Here is a 12655-nt window from a genome sequence, read left to right as displayed (position 1 = left end):
AATTTAGTCTATATAGTTATTTTTTTTTTTAATTATTTCTATACACACAAACATACATAACATATAGAGAATATGAAAAAATGCAAACTCATAAATTGTAGAATATCAATTTAGCGTAAAAAACAAAAAAAAAAATAATAATTTTCAAGGTAAATTACATCTATTTTACATACTAACATAGCATAATATAAAATATATATTATTATAAATATATATATAACTCGCATTTGATTTAGAGAATATGAAAATAAATAAAAAAATAAAATAAGTGAAATTAATATTAATAAAACTATTAGAAAGCAAATTAAACCTAAAAGAAATAAATATAAACAAACAAATAAGTAAAAAACAAACTATAAAATTCAAAAAAAAAAAATAAAATATATAAGAAGTAAATTATAACAGTAAATATTCATGAGTGCACAAAAATGCACACATTTTTTAAAATAAAGGATAACTGTAATAACAACGGCATCGTAGAAATAAATTATTTGTTTCAACATAAGCCGAAATGTTATACCTGAGAGAAAAGGATCATTTTTTTATTCTTATATTATTGGCAAGTGTTGAGTGGTAAGTGCCACAAATTTTCCACTTATATTGTTGTTTTTTTGTTTTTTTTCTTATTGTATTATTAACTTTTATTATCCTTGCTATTATTATTTTTATGATTTTTTTTTTGTATTTATTTAAAAAAAAAACAAAATTTGTTTGTTTTTTATTTTTTTCTGTTTTAACACCCCTTTTGTTTTCTTATTCTCTTAATGAACTTTTTCATTTACCCAAATAGAATACAGAGTGCACATACATTTACAAACCATTATACAAAAAATAATACCTCTATGCTAATACCATATAGGTAAATGTGTGCATTTAAATTCCATAGGAAATATAATATGCATTCCAATTAACGGTTACGTTAACTGGAAGAAAATTTGTTTTGCAATTTAGAAAAAATAGAAAAAAAAAATCAAAAAAAAAAAAACGCAACATTAAATTCAAATTTTTTTTTTGTATATTAAATTGGCGTAGTAGAAGTAATGAAACGATTACGTTAACTGGGAGTAATTTTTAATTGAAAAATATATGTAAGAAGAAAAATAATATAAAAAATGAAAAACAAGAACAAAAAATTAAATGGCTTGTATGGTAAAGCTTATTTGTATATTAAGGCACACACATATTATATACGTACATAATATATGGAGTATTTGTAGAAAAAATTACAACGTTTACATGCACAATAGATTACAAGCAATTTATAAATTACAAGTAGGTGTACATATATGCAAGTACATAAGCTGATTAAAATCAAAATTTTGTTATTGCTTTTCTCTTGTCTTTTCGTTTTTTGGTAAAAGTTTATACTAATAGAAATTGTTTATAGGAATAGATGTTAGTCTATATTTTTATGTTCATTGTTCATATAATTATTATTTTGATTTATGATTGGATTTTTTCAATATTCTCTGCATTAATTTCTCTGTTCGGTCATGCTTTTTAAAAAGTTACTTTATACGAATATAACGGTACTTGTATATATATGATGAATTTGTGCATACAATAAAGTTCTCCGCTATTGCATAAAAATATACTAAAATAATGGCCGATTATATTACTAAAAATGAGGTTGAATAGAGTCTGTAATAAGATTGCAAACTTTAAGACTTACTTGTTTTATTTATTTTTATATACATGTATATATGTATATAATTTTAACAATTATTATTATATACTTTAGCAAAACGTTAATAATTATTTAATAAAAATAATTCACTCAAACAACATGATTCATAGTAATAATCTAGACTAAAATGTAGTGCCCATTCATAACGGCGATAATAATTAAAAATTTAAAGAATATTTTGTTATTATTACATTTGGCTCTAAAAATATTATATTTACAGTCTGTTGATTATAATTGCTTTTAAATAGATCCAATACTATTATTGTGGGTGGCAACAACTTAGGGATGAATTCGGTAGAAAAAAAATATCATTCAAATGAAATAAGCATCTACAAGAACTCAGTTGAAATTTTCATTAACTAAATTTTGGATTGTTGGAAAAGTCTCGACGATATCTCGATTTTTGGAAACTACCCCTGTGAAGCTCCAGGTGACCCAAAAGTAACGAATATTTTATAAACTTAAGTAAAGGTTAAGAAAAAATTTATCAAGAGGCCACTTACGATTATTGAATGAATAAATAAAAATAAATACTACTTTCATTCTTCTGAAATTGCAACAACTCGCGACGGTATAGCTAGTTACAAAAATACCAATAAAAGTAACCCCATATAGGAATTTATAATAATGAAGGTATCATTATCCCACATGGTCATTACAACATTATAAACCAATGTTCTTTTTAATATGAAGTGTAATGCAAACATTCACATTATTAAATTTATGCAATAAAAACATTTTGAAAAGGTTGGCAATTTTGAATGAATTTTTACATTATTATTGTTCTGATTTCATTTTTCTCTCTTTTGTGGAACAATGAATTATCACTTTAAATTCACAGTTACGTGCACGTTAAAAAAGAAGAGGGAAAGAAAGTTCCGTCAGGGTTTATTTTATTATATTATTTTTATTTATTTTAATTGTAATGTTCACAATGTCGAGGGGAAAGAATAAAATAAAAATATAAAAAAAATAGTAAGCCTCAGTAGCAAAGTAACAATTTTTTACTTATTAAATTCTTTTCTCCCCCCCAAAAACTCAAATTATTAACTTAATAATTTGATCCCAAAAATTATTTAATTTTTTTTTTAACCTTAAATAGTAATATATTTTACTTTACTCTTAATATACATATAAATACAATATGATAATTTATTTTTGGTGCAGGATTGTTAAGGATGCTTTTATGCGGATTAAATCTAGCTTACACAAAAGTTTTAATTAAATTTTTTTCTATATTTACATGAACATTATATAACAGGTACATATTTTCAAAATGTAAACTTTACAGACTATTGATCGGATTTTGGTTGGTTACTATTTAGGAACATTACATTTTCTAACTTCTCGTAATATGGAAGCCGTTCATAATGTAAGAAATAAGTGATAACAAGGCAACCAATTGCTATATAAAATTGTCTGTATTTAATTTCATTACATTGTAATGATAAAATGACCGACCTTTAAAAAAATATTGAACGCCCTAGTATACAAAAATCAAAGTATCTGCAAACGCGCCTGAATAGAAAAATTCCGACTTCCTTCCCAACTTTCATTTACAACAGCTATATACTCTCTTTTGTATGACCAGTCTTTTGACGTTTGGTATAATCACATATTCACATCTTTGAAAGCATATATGTGCCACAAATTTTATTTATACGCCACAACGCATGGCTTACACTTAGACAAAAAATTATGTGCACTGCAAAAAATTAAAACTAATCTGAGTTTTCCAAACGTACAGCTGATTTTCAAAGCAAATATCTTATATCTCATATTTGATGTTCTCGCTTACAAAATATGAAAGATGTCGAATTTTTTTCTAATAAATTTTTTTTAACGAATTTTACTTAAAATACCAGACCATAATTTTTTAAACTTTAAATTTATTCTTCAACTTCAATCAAATGAATTTTAAATAAGGAGAATGAATTTTTTTTTTCATCAAGATTACTAAATTATAATTAAGATACTCGAACAATCTACTTAGACAAAATAATAATGTCACCTGTACCTCTATGCCATATTTATGTTAGGTCATGAACTAAAATTATTCTTTCTTTATTTTTAGACTAAAATCAATATTTTCAACAAGTCTAACCTTATTTTTTGAGAAAAAAGAAAAACTACATCAAAGACAAAAATTTTTCATTATGTACTTTAATGTTTAAGACCTAGAATAGCGTCCTCTATATTACTGCAATTACAACAAATTTTAAACAAAAATTCTTTTCTTTAATGTTTTTAAATAATATTTTTAAAGCCAAAAAAAAAAAATTTTTTCCTTTGATATTTAAATTTTTTTTTTGTATTCTCACAGAATGTTATCCTTTTTTGTTGTTTATCATTATTATTCCCTTCCTATACACTTAAACTTTTATGCTCTTATGTTTCCCTTTTTCTTTTCTCGTATATTTTTTATTACAGTAAATTTAGAAAAAAATTTGCTCATATATTTAAGTTATGACTTGGATATCAAAATTATGCTATCACTGTTGTTTTTTTTTTCTTCTCATTTTGCTTTTTTTTTTTAATCCTTTTGTCTTGAAATTATTGTAATTTGTAAATTACGCATTATACATGCACTTACAATAAGTAGTGCCACACGATAGCGCAAAAAAAAAACAAAAATATATTATATTTTTTTTTTTTTTTACCCTAATAATGTATGTGCAATAATAGTGTTAACACGTCATTACAAATGGATTACGTATGATCCATAACCCTTTTTCGGTTTTCATTTTAATTATTTTCCCGTTGTTATAAAGTTGTTAAAATTCTTAATAATATGTTAAGAATTATGATTATGAATAATATACATATACTACGAATTCGGTTAATACATTGTAATGTAAATATGTGTGACAGAGATAGATATATTATTATTTTAATACAGAAAAGGCATTCAATACTCACGGTTTTAAAGTACTTAGATATATTTAATTTACATATACATATATGTACATATACATATGTGCATTTTGACTTGGAAAAGACCTAGGTATTTAATGACTTGATTCTACTTAAAATTTTTTATTTTCTTCAAAGGTTTGTTAGGGTGTACAATAAAAAAAATTAAAACAAAAACGAAGAAAAAGAGAATAAAAAAAAAAAGAAAGGAAAAAAATTTTGCTCAATTGTAATCAAGTCCATGAAGAATTCTTTGTTTATTAAATTCTATTGTTATATGGGGCATTATATGAAAATTTACAGTGACTTACCATATACCATGGTATGACATTAACATATTTCTGTTTGAATATTTAATTTTATAAAAATATCAAAGCATTTAAATGTACAATTTGCTATTATTTGCCTCAACAATCCGATTTAAATAAAATTATTCACAATCTTTAAAAATAAATAAACATTTGCCTAAACTTTGCCGAATCAGGTAATACACTTTATTCAGATATATTCAAATTCATATACTTTATTCAGAAATATATCAAAAATTGGAGACTTTAAGCAAATACGCATCTGGGCGGTAATGGTTTCCCAAAAACAGCCAAAATTGACTAAACACTAGTTTTACTACTTTAATCTATTTTTATATCTAGATTCCGTAAAGGAAGGCAAAGAATTACCGTATCACAACTTTAGGCCAAATTGAATGATTTCGCTTGTTTCAGTTTTTCCTTCCTTATCCTATGCTTTATAAACCATAATCGGATACTATTATGCCGTTATTATTTGGTTATAAGTTATGTGTTCATACACTTTGCCGTAGGTTGTCGTCAATCAATGTCCACAAACTAGAAGCCAGTAGTTTTCGCTATATTTTGTTTTTTAATTCTATTTTTTTTTTGACATGTTCTTTCCATATGATTTTGACGTCTAAAGTCATTCCTAAATATTTTTCTGTGTTCAGTATTATTTTCCATTTACTTTTCTATTTGCTTGTATCCAATTCCTATTCTTCAACACTAGTTTACGCAATCAATATTGTAATATTGTCAGCAAAAATATGTAGCCGTACATGCTTTTTCTATTTATGATAAATTACTTGTATGAAAAGGTTTTAAAATAGAACATAGAACTACCTTGAGGGACACCTACTCTAATTCCTCTAAACTTTCGTCTCAAGGTCTCAAGGTGGACTCTTCGTCTTCAAGGTTTAGAGGAATCAGAGCAGGTTCGAATTATAAATGTATCTCTTACGTATAAATATCAAACTTTATCAAACGTTTCAACCACTTCCAGAAATATTGTCGAATATATTTGTTTTTCTTCTAATGCTTATTTTGCAATGTTTGTTGGTCTGTGCAGTTGATCAATTGCTTAATTCGATAATTCTTGTAAATAAAATAAAAATGAAATCTACGAAGAAATATGAAAAATACTTTATATATCGACCGCGGGATTGTGCTGCTTATTTGTGAATTTCGATATCGTAAATTTATTTCTAAATTCTTATTTTATGTTCTTAGTGGTCAACTAAGAAATTTCTTCAACTTCACATCAATGTTTCGTCAAAAAGCGTAGACAAAAAGAAAGATAACAAAAAAGTGAAAAGACGAAAGTCAATTTTTTTAATTTCTAATAAAAAAAAGCATAAAACTTTATTTTTAATTCACAACTATATAGCGCATTCTTTTTATCCGTGACTGTCACTACAAAAAAAAATTCACTTGTTTACTTCATAATATGTAATTGTTTTTGCATTATATACATTTACATACGAGTACATAATTATGTAATAATATATGTATAGAAACACAACAAAATAAAAATATAACCACAATATAATCATATACAATTAACTACAGACATATATACACATATACTTTTATACAGACACATATATAATAATCACTTCTTCCCATATATGCACGCATCAAAATCAGGTGGTACATTTAAAATATTCAGTATTCTCGTATTTCTCACCCCGATAATACACAAAGATTTTCTTAAATTTCCGATGCATGTAATTGAATATGCAAATAATTACGGTAGAATAAGAATTAACGACAAAAGCACTAACAACGGTGGCGACTGCACACACAAATAACATAAAAAAAAAAAATAACTTTCTTGTATCGTTCAAAATCCTAATGTTGACTACTTATGTTTATTATATGCAAAGCATTATATATATTGTGACGTAATAAATTATGTTTGAACAAAAAAAAAAGCAAAAAAGAAAAAAATGTAAAAAAAAAACAACACACATACACACCGATAATATTTAATAATTGAATGATAAGTGGCCTCTCATAATTCATTTGAAGTTTCCGCTTTTTGAATTATGAATGGCAAGTCATAAAGTGACATAAATATAAGAAAAACAACAAAAAATAAAAAAGAACAACAATCACTTAATAAAATAAAAACAAGAAATTATGAATTTATTATTATTAAAATGAACGTTACTTTCTTTTAACATTGAATAGGAAACTGCTGTTTTTGTTGAATTATTAAGGTATTTCACTTTTAAAATTAAACAAAAAAAAAAAACAAAAGTTAAAGAGCTGTAATTTTAATAAATATTTACATTAAAATTTACAGTTAATTAAAATTTGAGTGCTCTTAATCAGGACTTACATATTGTGTTATAAGGATTTGTGCCACAAATTGAGATGAAGTTAATCTATTAAAAATGAATAAGTTCACTTAAATTAATTTGAAAAGAACAATAGTGTTATGAACTAAGTGTAATAATATTTTAACGTATTTATTAAACAAGTGATTTATGAGTATGAAATATTAATATTGAATATTAACCCTTAAATTGTCAGGGAGAACTTTTCATATATACTACAAAATTATGATATAAAGGTTACAATAATTCAAGCATTTTTAATAGACTTTGTAAAAAAATATGGGAGATAATTCTGTAATTATTTTGCTGCATATATTTGGAGGCTATTTTTGTTAAAACCGAACAATAAAATGGAAAAAATGTTATACAAACTTACCAAAATTATATGAAACGCTCAATATGTACTCCTAAATGGCTGAAAGTGTTTGTTTGCCGAACATTTAATTTAAGGCTGAAAATTTTTAGTTAAGCGATTTTCTATATGCTTTAACATTCTTACATTTTTACTAACATTCTAAATAGCATATAAATTTCCACAAAAATTCTTTTTTCTTAATATTGATTAGTTTATAATTTTAAGAAATATTTTGTCTGTAAACTTTACAACCCGAAAAATATTTAAAACAACAAACTTTTTTTTTTTTGTAAAACATATAAAATGATAACAACATCAACCATTTTTGATTGTACAAAATTTTATAGAGAAATAGAATTCTATAAATTTCATCCTTTTCATATATTCTATCTCTTTTTCACTCTACTAAAAAGTTTTATTTATAATTTTTGAAGAATTCCGACAACCACAAACCACAACAATAGTAAAAGAAAAATAATAGAAATAAAATAATAAGAATAAGAGAAGTTAAACGAACCTTAAAACTCAATAATACATAGAACAACTTTTTGATATTTAATCATATACATAGCTAATGTAATAAGAAAGAATTTTTATTCTATAGAATAATGTAATATGAAAGAGTGAGAAACAAGCTTTAGATAACTAATAATAATTATTCATTCAATTTAAATAGAAGAGGCAAGACGGAAACAAAAAATCCTATATAGAACATTATTTTGTACATGAGATTGTTTTGCAAAGATTTCTCATAGATATAGGCGATTATTATTTCGTTATATTGCTTTATTATTTTCCCGTTATGTTAAAATAGGGAAATTAAATAGATTTAATATTAAAAACTCAAAATTTTGAGTTAGGATAATGGCAAACGACCTATCAAATTTTAATTTTGGTTCCTAGTAAAAGAATCTCATTTCCTATACTTTTGTTTTATTCATTCTCAATAGGTCTAAATTCTCAAGTACGCTTAAATTTATTGAAATACATAATTCTATGATTAAAAATAGAAACCAACAAAGTTCAAAATTTTCAATTAGATTTTAAAATTTCTGTGATTCAAATTATATATTTTAATCTATTAAAATTTAATTAGTCTACTTTATTTAGTTCAATTAATTAAGTGTTTTCTTAAAACGACAGAATTTTTCGGAAGCATGTTGCATTTAATTAAAAGATTGCAAACAAAATTTACAATTTCCTACAATTTTCGTAGGAATTCGTAATATTATTAGTCTATTACAATCATTCGTAAGACTAATAATAACATCGTACAGAATATTAAAAAAAAAACAGAGATCGCTTTTCCAGTAAATCTATACAAATGATCGGATCTGAATTAAACCGAGATGCTATCATTAAGTCCAGAGAACCTTTTCTAACTATCAATCTATTATTAAAAAATAATTTTAAATCTAGGAGTTTAGAAGAAATTCGGTGAGAAATTCGGTGAGAAATCCAGCACGATTCTTTGTTATTTTTTTCTCTATTTATTCATATTGTGTGAGGAATCGAGAAAAATTATCAAATGTTGTTTTTTTTTTTGGATTTTATTATTGCCACTACTTTTAATTTATCTTCTTATACAATTTCTGTGTAGTTGCTTAAAATTAAAAAATAAGAAATTATTTTAAAATGAAATCCAGTGAAAGATAACCACTGAATTTTTGAATAATATTTAATCTGAAAAATTCTTTTGGTTGTCCTTTTTTTTTCTTCTTCATGTCGAAATAGTTTTGTATACTGTAGCTTATAAAATGAAATCAAAAATTAAAATAAAAATACAAAAAATTAAAAAATATTTTATTGAAATTTTCTCTTTAATTCTTTCTGGTCAGTCTCATGTTAAATTTTTTTTTTTTACATTTCTTTTTTGCAAATTTTCTTCGTCTTTGTATTCCTTTGATTTTTGAACTTTTAAATAAATTTTCGTTTCCTTCTCAGTTTTCATCTTATACAATTTACACTGTAATTCCTGTACTTCATATATAATATTTTCTTAATATCATTACTTGTATGTATATGTGCATATACTATGTAGATAAATATTAATATACTAAATTATATAGATAGAAACAGAAGAAATAAAACATAGTAAAGATTTCATTTAAAAGCTATTTCTTATATATATTACATACACACACATACTTATGATCCAAGAAATTTGTTATAAATTTAATTAATCAGTCTTTTGACAAAATATTTTGCATTCCATAAGATAAACTGAAAGGATTGAAAATCAGGTATTTTGCTTCCCCCTTTATGCCCAATTTTTTTTCTTGCTCTTGTTTTCCGTATTTTTTTTTTGTTTTGTTTGGTTTTGGTTTATAATCAAATTTTATAAACAAAAATGCGTTTTTGATTATTCTTGCCTAACTGCTAATAAAAAAATGAAAAAAAAAAGACAAAAACCAGAAGTTGAAAGTTAAAGAAAATGCTTATGTAGAGATTTTTTATTGGATTTTATTTTACGGTAAATATGTGCTTACACACACACAAATGCATATATACAACTTCAATATGAAAATAACCATAGTTGAGAAATTCATTTTAACTCAGTTCCCATGGAAATATTTTTTGAGAAAGGCTAACTTGCCAAAACAAAAAAAAAACTTAATAAAAAAAAAGACAAAACCCAAATAATACAGAAAAAAAAATAAATATTTCAATATTTGAAGTGTAAGAAATATTTCATGTGTCTGCGGGACAATAGAGTCAAAATTTTCGAAATCGTTCCCTTTCATTTTATTTTTAATTTTTAATTTTTTTGTCTCTCTGCCCTCAATTATCAAATTAAAACATTTTTTTCTTGATTTGTCCTTACTTTTTTTACTTTTTTTTTTTTTGGGGATTCAAAAAATGAATTCCTTTACTAAAATGAATGCAGACTGAATTTTAAAAATTTCATTGATTATTTTATTGAATTCTTATTTTTAAAAAAATTATAGCTATGTGTGTATAATCAAATTAAATTGAAGAGAAAATCTAAATTCTTAGATTAGAATCTAAAGAAACAAATTTTTAGCAAAATTTTTAAACTTTTAATTAGTACAAATTTATGATGTTGTTATAAGTTTTAAAGATTAAGGGCGCCTAATACGAATTATATTTAAAAGAATTTTTATACAAAAGATTAACAATATTTTTTGTATTTTATTATTATTTTCACATTGTATTGGTTTGGGTTTAAATTTATTAATTTTGCATTATTGATTTGAAAAAGCAAGAGAACAAATCCCTAAAACGGCAGAAAAAAAAAGTTCATAAGATTTTTGATAAACAAGAATTCTGAAGAGAAGACGAAATCTCATCAATTAGAAGTAAAAATTATTAATTGCTTAATATATTAAAATGAATTTTATTTTTAAATTTAACCCTTTAATGCATAAAACTACCCATTTAAATATTTATTCGTTAAATTGTAAACTACACAATCTGAAATAATTAGCAATTAAAGATAATCGCTAATTGTTTTTTTTTAGATACGCCTAAAAATATGCATTTTTTCTTATTAAAAATTTTTTTATAATTAAATATTAGGAAACATATGAAAAAGTTATAAATAAATTTCTATTCTTGTATATCCACACTAAAAGTAAAGGGATGTAGAGTGAAATTGACAATTTTCTAAAAAACATTTTACCAAACTTTAAAAATATAAGAAATAAATCAAGAAGTCACACTTGTTAATTTTTGGAATAGCACAAGAAAATAAATGAGTTTTACATTAAAATCATGACAATTGATTGCTTTATTAAATAAATTTAATTGCTATGTACAAATCTATTCGTCCATCCATTCTTCTGAATAATATCAAATTAAGAAGCCGCGCAAGCCATCAAATTAAGTACTAAATATCTTAATTTAAAATATTCCACTTTTGCATTTTTCAACACCTTAATCTACTCAGAAGAGTTTCAGGCTGCGCAGACAATGAAAATATCTTGATGACACACGCAACTAATACATATATCATACAACAATCCCATGCTGCCACTTCAAAAATAAAAAGGTCAAATCCATCATTTATCTTAATTTCACCAGCTAATAATGTTCTATCAGTTGACGAATTAGCTTAATACTCATTCGTTTTATAAAGCCTAACTTAAATTGGTTTTATTACAAATTCTGGAAAAATTTAATTTTAAATCTCTTCTAAAAAGAAATACAAAATATAAAAAAATGTTCATTAAAGCAAAATAAAGCTAAATGTTACGAAATATAAATGCATATAATAAATTCTAAACGAATTAATTAATAAATTTATATTCCGATCATGTTCATTCAAGTGTGCAATGAATCTTGCCCATTTCTTTTAATTTTCCCTTTTCATATCTTAATTTTATTTAACATTTATTTTGTTTAATTTTTTGTTTATTTTTAATTTTTATATAAAATTCTGCGTACGAATATTTTTTCGCATCAAAATTAATGGAGCAGCAAGCAAGCAAAGCTATCATATAATCACCTGAACTAGCATATGAATGTTCTTATCGAAATTTTAAAGAGAATTTATACGCGAAAATTTTAGTATATAGTAAGCGACCTCTGCCTGATTCATCACCTCACACATATTTATACCATAAAAAGAAAACGGCAAAAATGAATTTGAAAAAAAAAGCATTTAAATCATAACTTTTTTACTCAAACAAAAAAAAAAGGTTCTTTTATAACTCAAACAACAAAATTCCACTCACTTTATGTAGTAATAAAATGTTAATAAAATAAAATTATTTTGAAACTGTTCAAGAATGAAGAAGAAAGCCTTTCAACAGTTCTCCATCTTTATTATACACTGTTATACACTTTGCATACACATATACTTATACTTATAAAAAGCCGTTTACTTCATAAATTACATGTACATATATGTATATGTGTATATTTATATTGTTTTGAAATTTTGATGTCTTGATTTCATGATGATGACGGCGATCATGATAATGTTGTTACTTTACATCACAAAATTTAATGTAGATACTCTTTCGCTCATTCTCATTGAAATCTAAAGAGAAAAAAAAATGGTTGTCATAATTTTATTTTTTTTTTTTTTATTTTATTTCTACAT

The 12655-nt window shown here is 24.1% G+C and overlaps 1 protein-coding gene across 1 annotated transcript in view; it reads left to right on the top strand.

The window, feature by feature from the left end:
- Positions 1 to 377: 377 nt before the first annotated feature.
- LOC129608881 (protein Wnt-10a) overlaps positions 378 to 12655 on the top strand; it is a 32292-nt gene continuing 20014 nt past the window's right edge. Inside the window, exon 1 of the mRNA XM_055520649.1 lies at positions 378 to 573. Coding sequence (XP_055376624.1) covers positions 512 to 573 — 62 coding nt within the window. The 5' untranslated portion in view covers positions 378 to 511. The remainder of the gene's footprint in view (positions 574 to 12655) is intronic.

The sequence above is a fragment of the Condylostylus longicornis genome, unplaced genomic scaffold (genome assembly GCF_029603195.1).
Source record: "Condylostylus longicornis isolate FDR11 unplaced genomic scaffold, ASM2960319v2 ptg000037l, whole genome shotgun sequence".
Lineage (NCBI taxonomy): Eukaryota > Metazoa > Arthropoda > Insecta > Diptera > Dolichopodidae > Condylostylus > Condylostylus longicornis.
This window is presented reverse-complemented; position numbering and strand designations above follow the sequence as displayed.